The sequence below is a fragment of the Eubalaena glacialis genome, chromosome 1, assembly GCF_028564815.1.
Source record: "Eubalaena glacialis isolate mEubGla1 chromosome 1, mEubGla1.1.hap2.+ XY, whole genome shotgun sequence".
Lineage (NCBI taxonomy): Eukaryota > Metazoa > Chordata > Mammalia > Artiodactyla > Balaenidae > Eubalaena > Eubalaena glacialis.
In genome coordinates, this window is record NC_083716.1 from 236,328,298 (window position 1) to 236,354,634 (window position 26,337).

At 44.4% G+C, this 26,337-nt stretch overlaps 1 protein-coding gene across 1 annotated transcript in view; it reads right to left on the bottom strand.

Annotated features, from left to right (window-relative positions):
- ASB18 (ankyrin repeat and SOCS box containing 18) overlaps positions 1-26,337 on the bottom strand; it is a 95,718-nt gene that overhangs the window by 54,260 nt on the left and 15,121 nt on the right. Inside the window, exon 3 of the mRNA XM_061191389.1 lies at positions 9,224-9,462. Within this exon, the coding sequence (XP_061047372.1) occupies positions 9,224-9,462 (239 nt within the window). The remainder of the gene's footprint in view (positions 1-9,223; positions 9,463-26,337) is intronic.

A 26,337-nucleotide genomic window follows, 5' to 3' on the forward strand; every position in this document is an offset into this window, starting at 1 on the left:
GCCAGCCCTGGCTTCAGGGGAGGTGGGGAAATGTTGTTTTTTCTCCAGCTGGGCACATGGTGTTGTCATAGGGACTTTATTGGTAAAGGAGGAGGGGGAGTGGGTGTGTGCAGTTAGCCTTGACTCCCGGCACCAGTCTCTCCACCTCTATCCTTCCTACATATGTAGGAGTTTTTCACTCTTTTCCAAATTAGATGATCTCATTCCATTGCTGAGTGGCTCCTCACTGCCTTTGCATATAAGTGTAAATGCCTATGTCTAGGATTTGTGGCCTCACACAATACAGTCCCAAAGTGCTTGCCCAGATATTCCTCCCTCTCCCCTGACTAACACACCCTATTTCCAGCCAACTCCTACTTCCCTGTGTGCACACTGTGTGCTCCACATCTGTTCCCTTTGCTCCCTCAGTTTGGAATAACTTCCTTTCCATCCCAGCCTGTCAAGAACACGTTCGTCTTTCAAGGGCCAACCCAGGAGATTTTTAGTGTCCTCCATATGTTATTTGGTCTGTTAATATTTATTACACACCTACTATGTGCCAGGATGTGGTGATTAGGACAACCCCAGACCCTGTTCAATATCCATCTGTTGAATCTGGTATTTGGTACCAGGCTATAGGTAGTGCATTTGCCATTTCCAATTCGTTTCTTTGGAATGTTTATCCTCAGCAGGGTGCACCATTGCAGGAACCACCGTCATCCTGGAAAGGTAGAAAAGCCTCTTCCCTCTTATCCTCGTTTCTTTTTGTTCTTTCGAAACTCTCCAGTGTGCTGGGGAGTGATGCTAATAGAAGTATGTCATCAGCATACATTATGTCTTTATTAGCCTGTTTCTCAATTTTGATTCTGAAAATATCCTGATTTAGCCTAATTGCAATTTCACTGTGTTCCACAGGCAGTGACGGTTCATACTGGGGGGAGCTGAGACTTGACCCTGTCAGATTTTTCTTCCTGCCCATATGCTTTGAAGCTGGACCATTAGCTCGAAGGCATATATCTCATCTCACCACAGCAAGTCAACCTGCTCCTAGGAAAAAAGAGCCTAGGGTGTGTGTCTGGCAGAAAGCAAAGGAATATCTTCATTCTAGGTGGTGGAAGATATTTTTCTGAAGCTAAAACAAGGGCTGCTGCTGGAGCCATTTTATTCCTAAATAATTTAACTATATTCAAAGATAATCTGATGTTATTGTAGGAAAGTGTATTTCTAATAAACTCCACTTGATCTGGGTGAATCAATTCAGGCAGCGCATAATTGAGTCTGTTAGCAAGGACTTTAGCAAGAATTTTGCAATCAGTGTTAATTAAGAAGATGGGACAATAATTTGTGCATAATTCCGGATCTTTTCCTGGCTTGTGAATCAAAGTAATAAGAGCAATGCTCCGGCTGGTGGTGGGATGGTGTCATTAGGTGCTGATTTATAAGTACTTAGAAAGGTTTAATTTCATTTTGCTTCGAGCAGGGTCTCCCTGCCCCCACATGCTCTGATCAGGGCTGCAGCCGAGACGGCAGCGCTCTTGCCTCTCCATCCTTCCCTGTCATCACTGACCTCCTGTTCCCCATTTTTGTTTTTATTCTGCAGCCGAGCGCCCCGTTCATTCATCCATGTTTTTTCTTAATACTCTTATTTGAATGATTTGAAGCGATGGCCTCCATGCTATTGATGTTGTGTGTGTGTGTGTGTGTGTGTGTGTGTGTGTCTGATGTAAAGTCGAACGGTTGTTACAGCCTCAATGGGGACATTTTTCATGGATCTTCCTGCCACACGTCTCTGGGTGGGTATGTGTCAAGAACTATTGACTACAAGTCAGAAAACATACCCGGTTTGTGTACTGCTCCTAACTGGCTGTTGCCCAGTAAGGGAACACATGTGAGCCTTGGTGTCCCCATCTGTAAAATGCAGCCATAGGACAATTACAGGCATTAAGGAGTACCAGGAAGAGCTCTGGATTTCCACCTCCTCCGGCTGTGGCATCTGAGATGTGGAACTCACCCTCTCTGAGCCTCATTTTTCCTCAGCCGGGAAAGTGGGAAAGACAATAGCCCTTGGGAAGCGCATACCTAAGAGAAGTGCTCACTGCATGTGAGTCCTCCATCTTTGCCCCCACTTGCGGTTGGCTCCAGTGCTAACAAGCTCTGGTCTGTGGACTTATTCTCCTAAAAATCAGAACGAGGCTGGCCCTGTGCAAGGCTGCAGGTCTTTGGTGATTCGAGCTCGTAAACCAGCCTCCCACCAGGCGATACCTTCCCTGCCCATCTGGCCTGGAGCCAGCCGTTCCTTTGAAGTTGGGGCCCAGTCTACACAGGCCTCTGCCAGGGTGCACGACACCTGAAGGTGTTGTGAAGGCAACGGGGTTTTGTTAATCTCCCTAAACACAAGTCGTTGTTCTTAGAACCCTAGTTCGTCCCTTTTGGAAACACCCTGAGAGATGACCCCACTGATCCCATATTTTTAAATGAGGAAATTAGGGTTCAGAGAGATGGACTGACCACACAGGTTCAAGGTTCAAGACCACTCAGTCCGTGGGAGAGCCAGGGTCACCTCACCGTTAATCTCTTGCTATATCCATTACACCAGCAACGTACACACACTTGTCATTGGTTCAAATGTGAGTCCTCCAAGGCAGGGGTTGTACTTACTTAACTGACATTCAGCTGTTGGGTTTTCCGTGGGCGACGTTCCCCTCCGCACACAGGGACAGAGGGAGTAGATGTACCTTGGATGGCACAGCGTGCTCAGCGTCAAGCTGGTTGAATGAACAGTTAAATTCTGCCAACGGACCCACTGGGTCTATGTCCATCCCACGTTCACCCACGCTCGTTCCCCACCTATACTTGCTGCTGGGTGAGATCTCTTAATAAAAACCCAATTAGTATTTCTTTAACTTGCCTCCAGATGCTTAAATACCATTACCCCAAACACACCATAATGCCTCTAGTTTTCTATTTCAATCAAGAATTCAAGTAGCATCTTGACTTGTATATAAGATATCAGCAGCAAAATCATGGAATGCTGACATCCTTAATAATAGCAATTAGTAATCAGTTGTTTCTTAAGTAGTTTGATTACGCCAGCTACCAAATTGTACAGTTGATGCATTTGGGGGGCAAGCGGGGTCTCGCCACCCCTCCCCTGCCATCCTTTCTCCCTTGCTGTGTGCTCGCTGGTTAGTGAGCTGATAGGCATTGCAAAGAGGCGAGGACGAATAATGCCGTTGTTGCTAATATTCAACAGTAGAGACTTGCCTTTAGCAGAAAGTAGAATCGAATCTTTCTTTGCAGAAAGACTCATCCCAATCATGTCTGTGGAAATGCAGTCTGTGTCCGCCCGGGTGAATGTTAGCAAAAGAGCTTGGCTCACCCATGCAGCCAGGGCACCCAGAGTTTGAGCCCTTATCAGGGCTAAGACCCTGAGCCAGGCTCCGGATACCAGGCAAGGGTCTTGACCTCGAAGAGGCCATATTGAGAATGAAATATTCAGTGGATATAAAAATTAGCCCAGCGAGGCTGTGTGTTTCGGAAACTGGTGGAGACTGAGGGCTTTGTGCGCTTGTGGAGGGAAGTGGTGGGTCTGTGGGTCGGGTGTGCAGGGGAGCCCTCCTGTGTGGGGTCTGGAAGGAGGGCATGGCCTAGGTGAGCCGAGGAGGCAGGGGAGGTCCTGACAAGCCCTGGGATTTGGCTGTCGTCCTGGCAGGAAGGTTCTGGTTGGGATGGGGTAAGTGGGAAAGATGGGGGAGGAGATTGTGGATGAGCTGGGGCCTCAGCTCTGTTCCCCTCACTACACACACACACACACACACACACACACACACACACACACACACACAGAGGGCGAGAATGAGAGAGATTGCTGTGCCCCAGCCCCAGGCCTCCTTCCCTGGTTCCTCACAGCGGGCCAGTCTCAGTCTGACTGGTGGGGAGCGGGCTGAGCGTCTGTTAGAGACCTCCATGCCCTTCCCAGCATCCCACAGGGCATCCGAAGTACATCTTTGCAGGAGAGCGGGTGGCTTCACAAGGGCACAGGTGAGTTGCGTCTTTAGGGGAATCCTGATTGAGGACCACTCTTCTGCCTCATGGCCAGGCAGGGAGGGTACATTCTGCACTCTGACCCATTATCTGCTGGGGCTGAATTTTTAAGTTCCTTTGCCCTCTGCCCTCCTTAAGGGGACCCATGTATACCTGAGGCGTTCTCCAGAACAAGTCATTCCTGCCATTTTCTTGGCTGGTACCTCTTTTCCCTATGCTTTTATTGCGATGTGACATGGCTGCACAGAAATAAATAATAATAATTTTTTCTGCTCTATTTGGTGGGAGTAATAAGCTCACACACAAGCATGGGGATCTCACTGAGGGAAGCAAGGTCCTTGTATATTTATGTTGTCAAGCAGAAAGAATTGTTACTTTTCTTTTTCTTACTTTTGCAAATTGTCATCTTGTGAACAATACTCAGAGTTCTTTGAACAAGGGTTGTCCTTAGGATGGACAACTTTTCCTCCCCTTTCCCCGAAAAGCCTTTTCAGCCTGACCTTCGGCCCTGCCTCTCCTGGCCGGGGTGGGCACCTGCAACCCCTGCCCCTCGCCGGGCCCGGCCCGGTCTTCTTGGTCATCATCATCCTTTCCTCTTCACCTTCCTCCTCAGGAGGACTGAAATTCCAGTATCCATTCCCAAGGTGGGCTGCCCTTCAAGGTGCTGCCACAAGTTCTGACCCCTCTTCACACATTCTAAAGACCCCACGTGTGTGTCTGAATGCAGACAGCTCCTGGTCCTCTCAGGGCTGCTCCCCCATGACTCACAAGTACCCCCCGAGAAAGAGCCCATTTACTCCCATACCCAGGAGAAAGGAGGCCTCGCTCCATTTTAGGCTGAGACAGTGAGACTTTGGGATCACGGCCGCAGAGAAGCCTGGAGATGGAAGGGGCCTCAACAATGATCTGAGCCAGCGTTGCCCAAGGCGCGTCTGCAAACCACCAGTCCCCCTGCTGGTGGTGAGGCCATAGCGAGCCTTTAACCTGCCCTTGCCTATTCTCTGACAGCGTGGTTCTCCAGGGACCTCCCCCGTGGAGCTTTGCTCAGGGACCCCTGCTTGGGAATCACTAATCGAATCTCATGAACTAGTTAATAAGTAAAGGCACTGGCTCAGAGAGGGGAAGGTGACTTCCCTGAGGTCACACAGCTCGTTGGTGGCAGAGTCCAAGCTTCCCTCTGGAGCGTCTCCCTCCAAGGCTACTTGAGGCACCTGAGAGCCTACCTGTGATGACACAGGCTGGACTCTGAACTCCTGGGAGGCGGTCCTGTGTGTTATTCCTGTTTCTATTCTCCCCTCGTTACTGCCAGGCTCACAGCAAAGGCTCAAACATTGTCACAATCACAGAGCCCCCTGATTTCTGTCTGGATGGGTGGCACTATCCTCTACTCACCCCCAGCCCCTTCCCAGCATTTCTCAGCTTTGTCATTTCTCGCCTCTATCTCTGTGTCTACCCCACTCTCTTGGTTTAGACCCTGTCATCTCTCACCTGCTGACTGCCTTCAATCACCTCCTAACTAGATCTTGTTTCCTAACCTTTCTTGTTTCCTTCAAATCCTACTCTCACATGTTAGCCAGAGAGGCGGCCCCCCAATGCACGTGCGAGCGTGCTGCATCTCTACCCCGGTTTCAAGCCCAGCCTGCTTCCCCCGCAATAAAATCATCCGTAACAGTATGAGCCCTAAGGTCACAGGCTTAATCATTCAGTTACCATCATCCCGAAACAAAAGCAACCCAGACTTGAGGATATGGGGAGGGGGAAGGGTAAGCTGGGACAAAGTGAGAGAGTGGCATGGACATATATACACTACCAAATGTAAAATAGATAGCTAGTGGGAAGCAGCCACATAGCACAGGGAGATCAGCTCGGTGCTTTGTGACCACCTAGAGGGGTGGGATAGGGAGGGTGGGAGGGAGGGAGATGCAAGAGGGAAGAGATATGGGAACATATGTATATGTATAACTGATTCACTTTGTTATAAAGCAGAAACTAACACACCATTGTAAAGCAATTATACTCCAATAAAGATGTTAAAAAAAAAATGAGGATTAAAAAAAACAAAAACAAAAAACAACCCAGAACAAGCCCAAGTCCTTACAAGATGTCAGCAGCATTGACCTGTTCTTGCCCTTCTGAATTGCGCCGCTCGGCAGGGAGAAGTAGATACGGATATGATTTAGAACCTACAGGTTCTTCGTGGGAGGGAACGGGACACTCTTAACACAGATTTCATTGGTTTCAAGTGTTTAGTAAAGTGGTGGGGACAGTAAAGATGGTGCAGGGCAATTAGTAATGTGAAAAGAAATGATATTTTATTTTATTTTTTGTTGGAAAGACTAGATTTTTATCTTGGATTAATAAAAAAAATATATTATTAATACTGAAAGAAAAATATTATCACATCATTAGCTTTTCACGTAGTTCATTTAAAATAGTAAGATGTTACCTGTAATTGATATTAATGTGTAGCACTGATGACGTGTCCTACTGTGAAAACACTTATGCTATTTAATAAATGAATCTAAAGAACAGATTAGGGCTGTTGTTAAAGGACAAGAAATGATATTTTAACTCAGGGACTCCAAATACACGAATCCCCAACCTGCTGGGATGGGTTTGTAAAAGGGGCTGCGATGAACGGGCACTTGCTCCAGTCAGAATCCCAGCAGAAAGCAGATGGCACAACTCCAGGGCGTAGCAAAGGCGGGCAGGGCTAGGGAAGCCAGCTGGGGTCCCCAGGGCCACCGGGGGCGCCCCCCTCCCTGTGTCTGAAGGGGCAAGGAGGGAGGTAGGAGGTGCCACCCAGGAGCTGAGCCTTCAGCCCAATGGTGAAGCCAAATCACAGCGATGATCTGGCAGGGAGGGGTCCCCAGAGCAAATACCCTCCCCTCCCCGCTCCTTGCAGCACCTTGCGTTAGCTACGCCCAGTGGGGGTCAGAGAGCATGGGCCAGGATGATGTGGTTCATAAGATCACCTCATGGGCAGGCAGGGGGCAGGGGGCAGGGGGCAGGGGGCAGGGGGGGTCTGGAGCGCAAATGCAAAATGTAGAGCTCAACACTCCTTGCCAAAGCGCAGTTTAGGGTTTCAAAGTCCCCTCCGCACCCCAGGGCAGGCTCCTGGATGGTGCGTGTACCAGGTGCTGTCTCGGTGAGGACCCCTGCCCATCCAGGCAGAGCTAAGGTCTGAGCAGAGGTGTGGTGATCTCTGGGCTCATGCCTCCTGGGCCCTCACCCTGATCAGAGCCCCAGATATTAGGAAAACCAAGGAAAAGAAGAAGCAGGAGCCGGTTTCTCCCTAAAGCCTTCTGCAGCTTGTTTACACCACCAGTGAGAGGCAGCACCGGGGGTGCACCCAAATCACGGGGGAATAGAGGGATCGTCACCCCCTTAGAAGTTCCAGTCTCTGATCTGTCCCTTCATCACATGAAAGCGCCACTCGCCAGCACCAATGTCCCAGGCACGTTCCCTTTTGGTGTCCTTCCTGGACGTGTGAGCATGTGTTTGTGCACGTGTGTGTTTGTGCCTTGTGTGTGCAATGGTACGCGTGTGTGCATGCACTCATGTGTGTTGGGAAGGAGTCTGTCTGGTGGGGGGAGGGGAGCCCTGAACATTCCTTAGGAGTCAAGACTAACATTGTGGAGGGCACATCTGACAAGCTAGAATTAGCACGATGCAATGAAAAGTTAAGCTCTGGTCAGGGAAATCATTTTCAGCAAATATGACAACGGGATTATATACACGTTATGTGAAGGAGACCTACAAAATGACCAAAAAGGTATAAAGAAATGAGGAGATATTGCCCAAGGACCTGACTAGACAAGGACCCACATGTAAAAAGGTCTACAAAGAAAAAACCCAAACCCTACAGATAAGACTTGGTTCTGAGCAGTAAAGAAAGGATGGGGGGAAGGGGAAGCTGGGACGAAGTGAGAGAGTAGCATTGACATATACACACTACCAAATGTAAAATGGATGGCTAGTGGGAAGCAGCTGCATAGCACGGGGAGATCAGCTCGGTGCTCTGTGACCACCTAGAGAGGTAGGATAGGGAGGGTGGGAGGGAGGCTCAAGAGGGAAGGGATGGGGGATATATGTATACATATAACTGATTCACTTTGTTATACAGCAGAAACTAACACAGCATTGTACAGCAATTATATTCCAATAAAGATGTAAAAAAAAAAAGCAAACATAAAAGGTTGGATGAGCAGGCAGTGGAGAATAACCAGGGTGCACTTACTAAATTGGAGATTTAAATATGAATATTAACCACCCATAATGTTCAGGGTGTGATGCGACACACACTCTCTATCAGGAGGAACAGAAATCCTTTCAGAAAACAATTTGGAAAATTTGTTATCCTTGTCCCAGTAATACAGCTCCTAAGAATTTATCCTAAGGACAGAACCCTGAATAAGAAAAAAGCACATGAATGCTAATAAAGACACTAATTATAGCATTATTGATAGTAGTAAAAATGTAAACACATAGCCCCCTCTTGTAGGCATTTGGTTTAAGTATTTTCTGATTAATCACCTCAATAGGTGATTGAAATTAAGAAGACATGTAGCAATATGGAAAGTACTTTAGGTGTATTCACTCAACAGAACAGAACACAAAATTATTATCTACCACACGGTTATAAGTAGAGGAAATTTACACATGCAAATAGACTAGCTTGGAAAAAAGTGGAGAAATGAAAAGAGGCACTGGGTCGGGATGGTGGTGCCACGGTTTAATTTGTCTCTTTTAAAATTTTTTGTACTGTACTTTAATTGTTGCCTGTGTAACATACTGTGTGTATATATATGTGTGTGTATGTGTATATATATAGACACATAGTATATATCACAGTATAGATCTATATATCATAGTATATATACACATATTTACTGTGTATATATTTACATAGTATATGTATATATTTACTATGTACTGTATAGTAAATACAGTAAATATGTGTATATGTATATGCTATGATGTGTATATACCATGACATATACTGTGTACGTATATACAGATATATACTAGGTACATGTATATATACAGTATAGCAGCATGTGTGTATGCATATAAATAAGAATCATACGTCTGGGCACGGATCATTGGCCTTTTTCAACCATTTGCCCTTCCACCCCCGAATGTTCCCCACCCCGACCATGCGCACACGATGGGAAAGCAGCAGACTCATCGCAGTTACCTAGGAGCACCCCGGGGGGCAGCTGGGCCGAGGGGTCCTTCATCCAGTCGTCGTTGGCCAGTTCTATCACGGCGTCCACGTGCCGAACTTCAGTGCAGATCAAACCCCTCACTCTCGCCTCATCCCTGGCTTCCAGGGCTGACTTCAATCTCTTTACGAAATCCGAGTTGACCGGGTAATCGGGAAGGCAATCAGAGATGACATTGTGATGTCGTTTGTGTGTTGACCAAACTGCTCTTCTTCCCAACGGAGTCCAAAGTCAGCAGCTGGGCGGAGAGGGCTGCGGGCGTGTCTATAAATAGAAGAAACGTGGCTCCACTTACAGCCCTGGGAACGGCCACCCGCCAGCAGTCCTCCCCACCCCCTTCCTCACAGGGAGATGGGAATTAATCTCCCCAAGGCCTCACTTAAGGATCATTCTAGAGAGGGGGGCAGTAGACCTGTTTGTGAGTGGGAGAAGCAGAGGGGACAGCGTTTTTTAAAAAAAAGCTCTGGTAGGTACTGCTGATCAACATCTTCTTTTATCAAAGTAAGACTCTGTCCTGAAACTTGAAAATCCTTTTTCCGAGCCTGGGCTTGCAACCTCTGTTCTGTTGAAAGGAACATGCTGTGACGTTCTACACCACGTATTCCTTCACTTCATCTAAAAAGAGAGTCTGGTTGACTATAAATTGGACATGCCTTGAAATTGAGAACGCAGGGAAATCTTTGGTTTCCAAATTCAGGACGGACTTGCTGGTCTCGAGAAGACAAAAGCATCACATAAGTGAACACAAAAAGTAACCGAAGTATTAGCAGCAGCCTCTGTACTTCTTAAGGCTGCTAACTTTGGCTTAAAGCACCCAGTTCCATGCCCCGTGGAAGTGCAAAGCACTAATGTTGGTTTCTGTGCTTTCCTGCGGGGTAGTGGACTTTTTTTCCATAACCTCAGTCTCTAGTGGTCCTGTATCTCCCCACCCGGACCTGGGCACAAAACACAGCTGCTCCAGCAGCACCTGTAGGCTGTAATGACCTGAGGGGCCCAGACTATGCCATTTAGCTTAAAAATTAATTTTTGGATATATTAAAATTGAAATACATTGAACGTATAACACTGTAAGTTTGAGGTGTACATCATGTTGATTTGATGCATTTATATATTGTAACATGATTGCCATTGTAGTGTTAGCTAACACCTCTACCCTGTTGCAGAATTATGACTTCTTTTTTTGTGGTGGGGATAATTAAGTTTTCTTCATGTCTTAGAAAGTTTGATGTTCATAATACACTATTGTTGTCTATAGACACTATACTGTGCATTAGATCTCCAGGACTTATTTACCTGCTGGTTACAAGTTTGTGCCCTTCAATGACATCTCTCCTCTTTCCTCACATAGCTTTATTTTTTTTAAGTTTAAAATTTGAAAAATTAAAAATAAATTTTAAATTGAGGTATAGTTGATTTATAGTGTTGTGTTATATTCTGGTGTACAGTAAAGTGATTCAGTTATACATACATATGTATGTATATCACATGGCTTTTATAGAGCCCTCTTCACCTTGTGTCCCAGTCTTGCTACCTCTTCCCTTTCTTACTTTGTCTTGTCTCCCTGTGTGATGGTTAACTTTATGTGTGAATCTGGCTGGGCCACACTGCCCAGATTCTTGGTCAAACATATTCTGGATGCTCCTGTGAAGTTTGTTTGTTTGTTTTTTTAAAAATTTTATTTATTTATTTATTTATTTATTTATGGCTGTGTTGGGTCTTCGTTTCTGTGCGAGGGCTTTCTCTAGTTGTGGCAAGCGGGGGCCACTCTTCATTGCGGTGCGCGGGCCTCTCATTATCGCGGCCTCTCTTGTTGCGGAGCACAGGCTCCAGACGCGTAGGCTCAGCAATTGTGGCTCACGGGCCTAGTCGCTCCGCGGCATGTGGGATCTTCCCAGACCAGGGCTCGAACCCGTGTCCCCTGCATTGGCAGGCAGATTCTCAACCACTGTGCCACCAGGGAAGCCCCTGTTTTGTTTTTTTTAATGAGATGATAATGTTTAATTTGGTGGACTTTGAGGAAAGCCGATGACCCTCCATAATGTGGGTGGGCCTCATCCAATCAGTTGAAGGCTTTCATAGAACAGAGACTGATGTCCCCCAAGCAAGACGGAATACTGCCAGCAGACGGCCTTTGAACTAGAACTGCAGTTCTTCCTGGGTCTCCAGCCTGCTGGCCTACACTGCAGGTTTTGGACTTGCTGGTTGCGACAATTGCGTGAGTTGATTTCTTAAAATAAATCACATATACCTTTATTGTAAGAATATATATATATGCACACACATCCTCTTGGTTCTGTTTCTCTGGAGAACCCTGAATGACACACCCCTCTCCTCTCAGCTCCTCTGCATGACTTTGCAGCTTCTGTTCCATACACTGATGCTTTTCCCGACATGTCTGCATCTGCATTTGAGGAGCCAGCCCTGAATTTACTACCTAACATTTGTTCTCCTTCCTCCTACCTAAGAGGCCCTGGGTTTTCTTTGTTGTGACAATGTGCCTGGCCCCTGGTGATGAATCATGTTTATCTAAGTCAGTAACTTCCGCCCTAGTCTCCTTGCTAGCTACTCTACGAATTAGCCTCCCTTGCAACCCAGTTCTGGCCAGTGAGGGCAGGCATGGTCTGCTCTGGTGCGTCTGGGAAGTTCTTTGCTCTCCTGATTGAAAGGGGAAGTAGTGGCTGGCACTTTTTTCCTTTCCCTTTCTTCTTTCCTTGAACATGGACATGATGTGTGGAGCTGTGGCAGCCAACTTACAGCCATGAGGTGATGGACATGAAATGAAGGCTCAACGTACTCAGGTGAGTGGGACAGAAAGAGGGGACGAGACGGATGGTTCCCTGATGACATTTCTGAACCTTTGCCCCAGCTCCAGGCCGCCAACTGCCAGACTTCTTGCCTTTATTCCTTAAGTACTATTCATGTGTTTTCTGTGACTTGCAGCTCCAAGTATTCCTGGTTGATGTCGGTGAGTTCACTCTGCCTTTAAAATCACGGACACATTCTGGTTTCAGTCTCAAGAGATGCAGCAGACATAGCTCAGCCTGTGACAAGAACGTGAGTCAGCCCCCAGCTTCCTGTTCTTTGGTAGTTGAACTCTTGCCTTCCATGACAAAATCTCACTGTGTGTATCAAGGACAGCAGCTGACCCCAGACTCCCCGAATATGGAGCTGTGGCATCACGGGCTAGGGTCAGCAGTGAGCAAGCAGCCAGGGCCACTTGAGGGGCTGCTGTTGGACCCTGATGGAGACATTCTTGGAATTGCTAGCAATGGAGCGCTGCCTAGAAAGGAGGTATGAACTCTGTGGATTCAGACGTTTGACTAACTTGCAGAGCGTGTGGTTGGCCTCTGGTTCTTTCTTTCAGCCAAAGAATGATGGGTTTTGAAAGAGATTTTGAACCTGAATTTCCAAGCACAAATGCTTTGTAGCATCAGATGCCTTACATTTAGAAAGAAATTTGACACCAGCACGTTTGTGTCAATACAAAGAGAGGGAGGGTAGTGACCACAGGAAAATGATCGGAATTTGGGTAAGGTAATTTAAAGAAATAAACTGAGAATTATTAGAGATTGCTATCAAACTTCAAATCAGAAGGGAGCTAAAGATGAAGCACTTGTTAGGCAGATAATAAGGTGACAAAGCCTCAAAACATGGCACTCACTGATCTTAATTACCAAGCGATCTGCTGGGTGTTTAATCAGTAGCACATATACTATGCTAATTATTCTGGCTAATTTCGTTATAATGTAATTCTTTATCAACCCTGCTATGTATAAATTAGGAATTGAAATGTAACTAACACAAATTATATTTAAGGCAACACGAATTTCTTTATTTCAGCGTGAAATCTTCTGATCTCTATTTCTTTGTCTTTCCTTTTTTGATTAGTTCATGGGACCCCCTACTGCCCACCCTGCCTCAGTCCCCCACTGGCTGAACAATCATTTGAGGAGGAAGGGATGCAGTATCAATATTTCCCCCTTAACTTCTTGGAAATCTTGTATTTGACTTTCTCCTTCGCCGACTGTCCTTGAAGGTGCACGATATATTTGAGCAATCAGTAGCAGAGGGATCCTGGCTTTCTCTGAATCAGATAAAGGTCGCTTCATTGTTCTGCTTGGATGTTGAAATGCTCATCAGAGGGTACCGTAATTCACAGATTTTCAGTGATATATTGTATGTGATTTACATCAAGTTATGTTTACAAATGTGTTTAGATGAGGACTGGTAACAGATCCTCATAGAAAAGCATAAACATTAGCTGGAATTCTTTTGCATCATGCAGTTTGCATCCAGTGAGCTTGGTATAGCTGTGCAGAGCCCAGTAGCACGCCTTCAGAGACCACCAGCCTTGGAACTTTTTCTCTGTCAATAGTCTTGGTCTTGAACTATTTTGCAGCAAGATAACAATGCCTGATGAATACATGAATACAGTGTGGGTCTAATTTAGTCTCAGCCCCGTGTTAGGATGAAAATCAGTGAGTCGGTTGCCAATGGAGGGTCATGGTCTGGGAGAAATGGTCAGTCCCAGATACGCAGACCCCATTGTGACCTCAGGTCAGGGACAAACACCGGGCATATCCAGGTTAACTCAAAGTGACTGTGGCATAATTCCGCTGTGAAGTGGGTCCACTTCTGAGACTGGCTGCTTCTTTGAGCCTGAAAGCCCCCTGTTAGATCCTGAGGTCCTGGAGAGCTGCTCCTTCAACACACGGGTTCCCTGTAGGTCAGCCCCCAAGTGCTCTTGGCTCAAACCTCACCGTCCAATCCAGCTGTGGACCCTATCAGCTCGGGGCTGACCCGGGGCTCCCTTCCTGGCCGTGGTGTTTCCATCCACCTCTGGCTGTTCTCTCCTGTCTCCTGTTCCCGCAGTCCGGCTCTCCCAGTTCCCAGCTTCAGCAACTCAGATGTGTCTCCCTGGGGTCAGAAGCTTTTCAACTCAGTGGAAGATTTTTCTAAGTTCCTTTTTAAGGGGTTCCTCATAGCTTTTCAGGCTTGACAATTTCAACCAAGACATATGTGTGGCGGGAAGGGCTCACCCATCAACCTGCTGGGCTGTGGGGAGCTGCTTTGTGAAGGGGCATTGTTACGTGGTCTTTATGGGCAGCAATTCATGCACCCAGAAAACAGGGGCCACTTTCATTTCCTTTGTGTCCTTGAAGGCTTGAAACAACGTGATGGCATGTGGGCACTAGCTAGATGTGATAAAAGCCCTTTACAACTCTTGCCTGTTCTCTTTTCTTCCTGTTAGGGGCATGATTTATGATGACACAAGGATGAAGTTATACAGCTGGAGATGTGGACATTTTCCATTAGTATAACCATCAAAGACAAAATAACAAACAAATGAGTTTCACTCAATAAACACATTTTTGAAGCATAATGTAATTTAATTATTTATTTTTATTACTTTTTTATGGAAGTATAGTTGATTTACAATGTTTCAGGTGTACAGCAAAGTGATTCAGTTATACATATCTATATCTGCATCTGTATCTATATCTATTCCTTTTCAGATTCTTTTCCATTATAGGTTATTACAAGATATTGAATATAGTTCACTGTGCTATACAGTAGGTCCCTGTTGTTTATTTTATATGTAGTGGAATGTATCTGCTGATCCCAAATTCCTAATTTATTCCTCCCCCCCAATAAACACTTTTTGAGCCCTCATATATGCCAGGTACTCTTGATGTACTGAGAATATAGTATACTACATACTGTATACTGTATACTATATATACTGTATACTATATATTGGGTACTTATTACATAGGTCCTCTTTTAAAGATATTGCACATGTAAGCTCTCTTTCTCTCAACAATCCTGAGAGGCAGGGGCTATCACTATTACTATTTGGCAGATGGGGAAACTGACTAGTGAAGCAATCTCCTGGCGGTCACACAGCTGCTGAGTGGCAGAGCTAAGATGCAAATGCGAGCAGTTTGTGCTCATTACAACTGTGTGGCCATGCTTCTCGTGCAAACCCCCACTGGGTCCAATTCTTCACTCTCTTCATCCGTTCCTTCCTCTTCCTTCTTTTTTTTTTTTTTAATTTTTTTTTTAAATGGTACACCAGTTTGACAGTTTCTTTTTTTTTTTATAAATTTATTTATTTATTTATTTATTTTTGGCTGTGTTGGGTCTTCGTTTCTGTGCGAGGGCTTTCTCTAGTTGTGGCAAGCGGGGGCCACTCTTCATCGCGATGCGCGGGCCTTTCACTGTCGCGGCCTCTCTTGTTGCGGGGCACAGGCTCCAGACGCGCAGGCTCAGTAGTTGTGGCTCACGGGCCTAGTTGCTCCGCGGCATGTGGGATCTTCCCAGACCAGGGCTCGAACCCGTGTCCCCTGCATTGGCAGGCAGATTCTCAACCACTGCGCCACCAGGGAAGCCCTTCCTCTTCCTTCTTTTCTATTTTGCTCTTTTTTCCAGATGCAGTCTTGTGAAAAAAGATGGGGAAGGCATGGGAGGGAAGAAAAGAGGTACAAGGGCTAAGGCAGGGACCAGGAATATTTGGAGGACTTTGGGAGAAAAGGCCTGGGAACAGCTATGACGTATGCGGGAATTGGATAAAGAAAGAAAGACAACTGCTTTGAAATCATCTGGGGTTGCTGGAGGGTGTTCCCCTAATCAAGACACCGTGCTGAGCCCAGACCATCAGGGTCATGGCTTTTTAAGAGTAATCCAGCTAATTACGGATATCACTGCCATTGACTGGGGGAGACAGTGCAGCACCCATCAGGCAAAATATTGTAAGGTGGAAAGTTTGCCTTCTGAGAGTTAAAAGATAAAATCAACCTGATAGAGCAAAGCAGACTGTATACCCCTTGTCTGACCTTGACAACTTCAAGGATGCAGAAGCACAGTTTGTAATCTGCTTTCAAGTTTTAACTCCTCCCATCTTAGATAATCTTGGAAATATAGGAAAGGGAGAAAAATGGAGAGTTGTGTGTCTGGTTGAACTTAAGGCCGGAGTACACCATGACAGAAGTGTTGGGGAATTCCTGGGAGAAGTAGGGCAGGCAAGACTGAGGAAGGGCTGCCCAGCTCACCATGGGTTCACCATGGTGTCAGTAGGAGAGGAGCCCTGGGGTGGGTGTGGGGTGGATCTTGCCTCTTCAACAGTTTGGGGAAGAGCCCCGAGCCCCGCGGTACTCCCAGAGCATCAGCATCTCAGGTCACACTCTGCTCCCGATGGCCTCTAGTTTCAGTCATGCATGTTTCAGAAAGGAGCATCACACCAGCCATTCCAGAGGCTTATATATTAAAAGACGACAAGACAAACAAAAACCTGGAAAGAAACACTCTGCCCAGTGGTGAATCTCCTGGCCGTGTCTGTGGCTAATTCTCTCCAAATCTACACAAACCTGTTATAGAAAAGTACCATGTTTGTAAGGTTAAACTCTGTCTCTTCTCTTAGTGTGGGTCTGAAAATGTTTGACCTCAGACACACACAATCTATGATCTACCCAACTGTGGTGGACAGCCTCGGAGATGGCCCTACTGACCTGCCCCTGATCTTCACACCCTGTGTCATCCCCTCCCCTTGAGTGTGGACTTGGTGACTTGCTTCTAATGGATATGATACAGCAGAGGGGATGGATTGTCATTTTGGGATTAGGTTATAAAAAGACTGCAGCTTCTGTTCTGGATGCTCTCTTTCTCTCCCTTTTGAATTACTCATCCTGGGGGAAGCCAGCTTCCATGTCATGAGGCAGCACCGTGGAGGGACCCAGGTGAGTGAACTTGAAAGTGGATATTCTGAGGCTGCCAACAGTCAGTGAAGGGGCCTGGCAGTGGAACTGCCAGCCTAGCTGAGTCTTGACATGACTGCAACCTCATGAGAGGCTTTGAGTTATAACCACCCACCTGAGCCATGCCTGCATTCCTGATCCACAGAAACTGAACCATTGTAAGTGCTTGTTGCTTTAAGCCATTAGGTTTTGGGGGTAATTTGTTATGAAGTAATACGTAATTATTCCACCACCTGAACTACCTTTTTAAGAAAGCCATGGACCTCATTCTTCCCTCTCTCGTTCTCTCCTTCCTCACTCAAGGATAAACCGACATGAACTCTGATTCAGAACCACAGAAGGATGGATTATTTTGAGTCTTCAGAGCAAATGTCTCTATGAACCAGAGTTGCTGCAAGAAACAAGAGAAAATTTGAGAAAATCTCTGATTTATGTTGCCACTGAGAATCTAGGTGAACATTATGTCCATGGAAAAGGAACAACAGGAGATCAAGCAAGATTGCTCTGAAATGAAAACCATTACTTCAAGTTTTAAAATGCATTTGACACAGTGATTGGAGATTGCAGAAAATCAAATCAGTGATTTAAGACCGGACAGAGAAAATTTCTCATACTCAGAGTATAAAAGGGACAAAAAGATGCACGTAAAGAAAAGTAACATTGAGGACAGATTCAGGAAATTCATTACATCTTAGGAGAAATAGGAGCAGAGAGAATATAACATGTAAACAAGGAAATAATAAAGGTAAGTTCTTCTGTGGAATGAATTGTGTCCCCCTCTAAATTTATATGTTGACGCCCTCTCCCCCTATGTGACTCTGGTGGGGATGGAGCCTTTAAGCAGGTGGCTTAGGTTAAATGAGGTCATAAGTGGGGAGGGGGGCTGATCTGATAAAGCTGGTGTCCTTATAGAAGAACCACCAGAGACCCCTCTCCCTGGGCACACAGAGGGAAGGCCATGTGAGCACAGGGTGAGGTGGTGGCCACCTATAAGCCAAGAGCGGAAGCCTCAGAATGAAACCTACTTTGTCAGCACCTTGATCTTGGACTTCCCAGCCTCCAAAACTGTGAGAAATAAATTTGTTTTTAAGCCACCTTGTCTATGCTATTTTATTATGGTAGCCCATAACAAAAATGGGCTATGGTAAGTCTCCTGAGCTGAAGAATGTCTTCTCTCCAAATCAAAACTCCCTTTAAGCACCCTTAAACATTAAAAATTGTCTTTAGGGCTTCCCTGGTGGCGCAGTGGTTGAGAGTCTGCCTGCCAATGCAGGGGACACAGGTTCGAGCCCTGGTATGGGAAGATCCCACATGCCGCGGAGCAGCTGGGCCCGTGAGCCACAACTGCTGAGCCTGCGCGTCTGGAGCCTGTGCTCCGCAACAAGAGAGGCCGCGATAGTGAAAGGCCCGCGCACCGCGATGAAGAGTGGCCCCCGCTCGCCGCAACTAGAGAAAGCCCTCGCACAGAAACAATGACCCAACACAGCCATAAATAAATAAATAATTAATTAATTTAAAAAAAAAAATTGTCTTTAAAGTATCCTTCAAGAGATTCTTTGAAAAGATAGAAACATACCTGAACATATTCTGATGACATTTTGGTATTTCAAGGATAAAGGAACAGCCCTCATAAGTTTACTGTAGGAAAGCCACATTACCTAATTGATAGCAGTTTTCTTTATATAATAAGGTGGCACACGGCAACAGAATAATGCCCACAAAGTTTTTTGCAGGGGGAGAAATATACTATAACCCAAGAACTCCATTCTCAGCCAATCTAGTGTTCATGTGTGGGGAATCAGAACGAGATCTTCAGTCATGAAAGGACTTGGAAAATATTTCACAGACATCATCTCTTGAGAAAAAATGGGGAAGGATATTTGCAAAATGTAAAACAGACAAAGTGTTCACCTTCAGATAAAGAACTCTTACAAATCAATTAGAAAAAGGGAGACAACCAAGTAGAAAAATGGACAAGAGACTTGAGTGCATACTTCACAAAATAGGATATCCAAATAACAATACATAAACGTAAGGGGCTTATTCTCATTAGCCAACCGAGAAATACAAATTAAAGCCCCACTAAAATACAACTACACGGCCACCAGAATGCCTACAATTTCATTTTGATGATTTGGGGCAATGCAGATTTCCAAAACCTACTAGGGCATAAACCGGTATAACCACTTTGGAAAACTGAGATTATTTACTCAAGTTGAAGGCAAACACATCTAGTTACAAAAGTATCTCCCTCCCAGCTAAATGTGTGCGCATTCCCACTGAAAGTCATGTTCAGGAATGTTCACAACAGCATTGTTCCTAATGCCTCAAACTGGAAACAATCCGATTGTCTATTAACAGTAGAATGGATAAATAAATGGTGCTCCTACAATGGAAAAGATACACTGATGAAGGGGAATGTACTACAGTTCCTGCAACAGTGCTTGACTCTCACAAACATAGTGCTGAATAAATGAAAGTCGCCCGACACAAAAGAGTGACTTCCGTACGACATCATTTATGTAAAGGTTAAAAAATGGGCGAGGGGCTTCCCTGGTGGTGCAGTGGTTAAGAATCCACCTGCCAATGCAGGGGACATGGGTTCGAGCCCTGATCCGGGAAGATCCCACGTGCCACGGAGCAGCTAAGTCCGTGCACCACAACTACTGAGCCTGCGCTCTAGGCCCTGCGAGCCACAACTACTGAAGCCTGTGCGCCTAGAGCCCGTGCTCCACAATGAGAAGCCTGTGTACCGCAACGAAGAGTAGCCCCTGCTCACCGCAACTAGAGAAAGCCCGCGCAGCAATAAAGACCCAACGCAGCCAAAAATAAATAAATAAATAAATAAATTTATTTAAAAAGTGGGCAAAAGTAAATTACAGGGAACAAAGTCAAAATAGTGATTGTCTTTTCAGAAGAGGGAGAAATTGGGAAATTTCAGGTGGTGTTTTACTTCTTGAACTGGTGGTTACAGGGGTGTTAGTGATGATTCATTAAGCAGTTGTGTGTGTGTGTGTGTGTGTGTGTGTGTGTGTGACGTTCTCTGTATATATCTTATACTTCATAATACAAAAAAGATAAAAACAGACTGTTTCAAAGAAAAAAGCAACTGAAACAGAAACCAGACAGAAATATTCTGAGGAGCTTTTGTTGAGAGCTTCTTCAAACTTTGAAACCAAAAAAAGACCTGATCTGGGGGAGATGGAGGTCGGGTGGAGGTATCCCCCAGACAGATGATGAGCAAGACTTCCACTACTAACCCCAGGAAGCTCCATAGGGACTGACCCAGGGTAGGAGGGTCCCTTAGCTCACCTTCCAGACCCCATGTATCAAAGTCAGCCTGTCGGCCAATGAGCCTCTGGTTGGATGGTATTTGGTGTCCCCAAGATTGTCCAGTCAGCCTGTCGGCCAAGGAGCCCCTGGTTGGATGGTATTTGGTGTCCCCAAGATTGTCCAGTCAGCCTGTCGGCCAAGGAGCCCCTGGTTGGATGGTATTTGGTGTCCCCAAGATTGTCCAGTCAGCCTGTCAGCCAAGGAGCCCCTGGTTGGATGGTATTTGGTGTCCCCAAGATTGTCCAGTCAGCCTGTCGGCCAAGGAGCCCCTGGTTGGATGGTATTTGGTGTCCCCAAGATTGTCCAGTCAGCCTGTCGGCCAAGGAGCCCCTGGTTGGATGGTATTTGGTGTCCCCAAGATTGTCCAGTCGTTCTGCTCTTCCCCTCAGTCACTTGTCACTTGTGGTAAACTCACCCTTAGTGGGCTGGGTACTCACAAGCCCACTGAAAAGAGAACTCCTACAAATCAGTTAGAAAAAGGCAGGCAGCCCAGTAGAAAAATGGGCAAGAGACTTGCAGTTGGATAACGGTGTGAAGAAAAACACTTATGGACCAAGATACAGCTGGACAGAAATCAGTGGGAAATTGCCCAGTGTCTTGGGCAGGGTAGATGTGCCGCCCACTATTATATGATAAATACATAGATATAGCAGATACATATTGCACTCTGTAGCATGTAAATCAAAAACACACAGTCTTTTCAAATGTCCGTGTTGCACGGACATGTGTTCATATCCTAGGCTGTACAGAAAATATTAATAAATTTCCAATGAAATGTATTTATGTTCTCTGACTGCAAGTGAATAAAATGAAAATGTAGCAATAGCCTTCGATAGGCAAAAAATCATCAAAGCACTTGGATATTAAAAACAAACAAAAGTACTTTTTATGAACAACTCATAGGTTATAGGAGAAATCAAATCAGTGATAAGAAATCGTTTCAAATGAATTACAGTGAGGGCACTGCATAACAAAATTTATGGGAGGTGGCCAATGTTATCCTCAGAAGAAAATTCATAGCCTTCAATGCTTCTGTTATGAAACAAGAAAGAAGGAAGATAAAGGAATTAAACATTCATCTCAGCACAGAGAAAGTAATATAAAAATGAAACCAAGAAAGCAAGACGGTAGAAACAATAAATTTAGAAAATAATGAAATGAATAATTTAAAAAAATAGTTAAGATGATTTAAAAATTCAACATTATTTTGAAAAAAGACATGAAAAAATCTCTAGCAAGATCAGTAAAAAGCCGGGCTTCCCTGGTGGCATAGTAGTTAAGAATCCGCCTGCCAATGCAGGAGACACGGGTTCGAGCCCTGGTCCAGGAAGATCCCATATGCCGCAGAGCAACTAAGCCCAGGAACCACAACTACTGAGCCTGTGCTCTAGAGCCCACGCGCCACAACTACTGCAGCCTGTGTGCCTAGAGCCTGTGCTCCACAACAAGAAAAGCCACTGCAGTGAGAAGCCCACACATTGCAACAAAGAGTAGCCCCTGCTCGCCGCAGCTAGAGAAAGCCTGCGAGCAGCAACGAAGACCCAAAGCAGACAAAAATAAATTAATTAATTTAAAAAATTAAAAAAAAAAAAGATCAGTAAAAAGCCAAGAGAATAGGCACAAATACATAATCTTAAGGGAAAAGAGGGTATAACTAGATAAGGAATAGAATTTTAAATCTTTAAGAAAATATATTTTAATTTGTCTGAAAGTCTTAATGGGATGGGTGATCTTTCAGGAAAATAAAAAGAAACAAAAACAAAATAAGGAAGGAGTAGAAAACCACAGTACATCAATTTTGTCAACAGAAGTAAAAAAAAAGTCAAAGAAATATTCACAAAAAGCCAAAATAAAACATAACAAACATAATAGCAATCATAGCAATAATAACAAAGCTAGATCAATATCATTACAAATATAATTGCAAAAATTCTATGTAAAACATCAACAAATCAAATCCAGCAATGTGTTAAAAGAATAATACATATGACCAAGTAGAGTTTGTTGTAGGATTGCCAAATTTGTTTAGTTTTTTTTTTTTTAACCCCATCTTTTTTTTTTTTAATTTTATTTATTTATTTATTTATTTATTTATGGCTGCGTTGGGTCTTCGTTTCTGCGCGAGGGCTTTCTCCAGTTGCGGCAAGCGGGGGCCACTCTTCATGGCCGTGCGCGGGCCTCTCACTATCGCGGCCTCTCTTGTTGCGGAGCACAGGCTCCAGATGCGCAGGCTCAGTAACTGTGGCTCACGGGCCCAGCCGCTCCGCGGCACGTGGGATATTCCCAGACCAGGGCTCGAACCCGCGTCCCCTGCATCGGCAGGCAGACTCTCAACCACTGCACCACCAGGGAAGCCCTGTTTAGTTTTTTTTTTTTTAAAAATCTACTGATATATTTTATCTCATAATATGCCAAAGGAGAAAACAATATGATCATCTCAACTGATACTAAAATAATATAACATCTAACATATTGCATATTAAAACTTCTAGTAAACTAGATCAAAAAAATACTTTGTTACATGATAGAGATTATCTTTCTAAAATTAACAACCAACCTCATATTTAATGCTGAAACAGAGATTATTTTGACAAGAACAAAACAGGCAAGCCAACCCTGTATTATTCTGTCTTCCATGTATCAGTTTGGAATCAATTGAGAGGAGGCATCAGACAGATGGGGCTCAAAGTGTCAGCTTCACTACTGATAAAGCCAACTGAAGTAGGTGGCTTTAGATCTGAAGCCAGAGGAGCTTGCTAGCAATCCCCGAATTAGGCAACGTACACAGTCCCTGGCAGCTCTGACCCTCCTTTCCCCACCCACACCCAACACGGACTGACACTTCCCAAGAAGCAGAGAGACCCAGAGTACCCTCTCCTCAGATACACAGATCCCAAATGAATCTAGAAGTGGCTAAACCATGCAAGCAAATTCTTTCTCCCAGAGATACCAATAAAGTACTCCCGGAGTGAAAGGTATGAGATCAGAAGGAAGCCAGAAGCATCACACAAGTACAAGTTTTGGTGTATGGAAGCATGAGGCCAAGGTGAGCTCTAACAATATCCTACACCCTTCAAGAAGTTTGCCAGTGTGTGGTAAGTCAGGGAAAGAAATAAGAGCAACAAGTATTTAAAAAAATCAAAATGAGCAACCATTATCTGCAGATGATACAGTTATTTGGAAAATCCAAGCGAATCAACTGAAAAAATATTAGAACTTATAAAAATGTTCAGTAAGCTAGCCTATGTCCCTCCCCAAATAAAAAAAAATTAATGGCTTTTCTATATACCAGCAAAGTTAGAAAATTGTGCAAGGTGTAGAGGAGAGAATCCCGGAAAAATAAATTCACATCAATGTTCTGGAAATTCAATAAAAGAAGAACGTTGAGAGAAAATCTGCCTCACCAGATAGCAAAACACAGGGTAGAGCACCAATAATTCTTCCAGGTGCGTTAGCAGCAAAAGCTTCCATGGAAGATCAATGGAAGACAGTAGGAAGCTTGGAAACAGAAACAATAAATAGGTTAAGATTATGAAATATTGGCATTTAATTCACCAGGAAGGGAAGGATTTTCAATAACTGGAGTTGGGGTAGCTGAAAAAATAAAAAGTGAAATCTGCAGTATTATGCACCAAAAGAAGACCCAGAGGATTAAAAAAATAAAATACTGAAAATAAAATCATATCACCACTAAAGGAGAATATAAATACATGTTTTTATTATCTTGGGCTGAAGAAGAGCTCCCTAAATATTAAAACAAAGACGGAATCTAGAAGATAGATTTGCTCAAATAAGCAATTTGAAACTTCTAAATATAAAAAAGCCCTAAAAACAAATGGTAAGAGCACTTGTGAGAAATATTTCAGAGGATTGAACCTTCACATGTAAAGGGCTTCTTACTGTTCAATAAGCACAACTCCAAGTCTCCAATGGCAACAGGGGCCAAGGACGTTCATAGCCATCTCACAAAAAAGAATAAAAATGCCAATAAATCTCTTAAAGTGATAATAAACTTCACTAGTATTCAGAGAAATGCAAATTAAAACCAGATGTTAAATTGACAAATCTTTAAAAATGTGCATGTTTGTGTGCTGAGGTGACTTTAGGGAAAGGGGTATTTACATACATTTCTGGCAGATATACAATTACCAGAGGGCAGCATGCTATGGCATGATTTTATTTTTGGTAAAGCATATATGAAATTAAGCTTGGAGAAAGATTGGAAGGACGGATTCCAAACGTTAACAGTGGTTGTCTCTAAACGAGTATTTTTAAAAATCTGTATTTTCTCAGTTTTCTGCAATAAAATGATACTTTTGTAAGTATGCTGAGAAAGTACACCCCCCCCCCAAAAAAAGAATACATATATGAGAATAGTTTAGAAAACTTTGAGGAACGTGTAAAAGATGGAATTTCCCTAGAAGGTAGAAAGCAACAATGATTAGTGGTGTGGTACGAGTGTAGGGGATAACAGACCCATGGAGCAGAGGAGACGGTCAGAACTAGTTCTCAGTGGATGCTGGATCTAAAAATTGTTGAAGCTGAAAAACTACCATTTGGAGGATTGCAAGCCATTTCTGTGGTGGGGTTTTTCTTTGGGAGGGACTACTTGATGTACCTCTGCAAGTTGGCAAAAACCCAAATATCCAATTAACAGGGAATTGGCTGAATAAATTATGGTACATTGATTCAATGGAGTTCTACAGAGCCACGGAAATCTGTGATGATAGAATATTTAATGGTATGGAAATTTGTTTACAGTTTATTTTAAGTGAAAATCTGGTTTCAAAGCTGAATGCATGTTGTGATCCAGTATTTGTAAACAAGCAAACAAAAGAAACAAAAAACCAACCCTGTATTTATTTATTTAAAGATTTGAAGGATGTATTTTATTTTACTCTGTTCACTTACCTACATTATATTTTTTCGATAATGAGCATCTACATTTTTTATAAGAGAACACATAATAGATATAGTTTCCATAAAAATGTAAAAAAGGAGAGAATGGTTTTCAGGTCAGCAAGACTCAGTTATAAAATGACTAAATGAACCAATATATCCAAGACAAAGTCAATTAGGCAAAATGCTTACAGGGGTCTCCTGTTAAAGGGAAAAGACCTCTGGGCTCTGGACTCCAAATGGTAAAGACCCACAGGAAAAACCATCTATTTTGTGAGAAGGAAGCTTGAGGCCGCCCTGGCCAGTGCCATGACGTACCTGAATCATTTTACTAGCTCTCTAGATTTATTATAAGGAATCGGCTTGCATGATTATGGAGGCTGAGAAGTCCCATCATCTCTGTAAGCTGGAAACCCAGAAAAGCCGGTGGGGTAGCTCCAGCCTGAGTCCAAAGGCCCAAGAACCGGGAGAACCAGTGATATAAGTTCTAGTCCAAGGGAAGGAAAAGACCAATGTCCCAGCCCAGACAGGCAGAGAGAACAAATTGTCCCTTCCTCTGCCTTCTTGTTCTATTTGGGTCCTCAATGGATTGGATGAGTCCCACCCACATTGGGAGGGCATTGGCTTTACTCAGTCTTCCAATTCAAATGCCAATCTTATCTGGAAACAGCCTCACAGACACACCTAGAAATAATCTTTAACCAGATACCTGAACACTCTGTGGCCCAGTCAAATTGACACATAAAATTAACCATTCCAGTGATAGGCCTGTAATTGTGTGAGGTGGCAGAGATTTGAACATGTTTATATTCTACGAGGTATAAAGCTTATAGAGAGAGAACTATTGTAAGTACTGCAGAAAGTGGAATAAATGATGGAGCACACGGGCTGTCACCAGGTTGAGTTGGGGGCCCTGGCCTCTAGCGGAAGCAGGAGCACACCTGATGCTGGAGGGAAGCAGAAAGGCACAGATGCCCCAAAGACAGAGGTAAGGTTGTCCCCAGGTCCAGAAGAGCAAGGGAGGAGGGCTAATGGTGTCTTTTCTTTGAAATGAGGGTCAAAGTCATTTGCTGAGGGTTGGGAGAGATGATTGGGGTAAG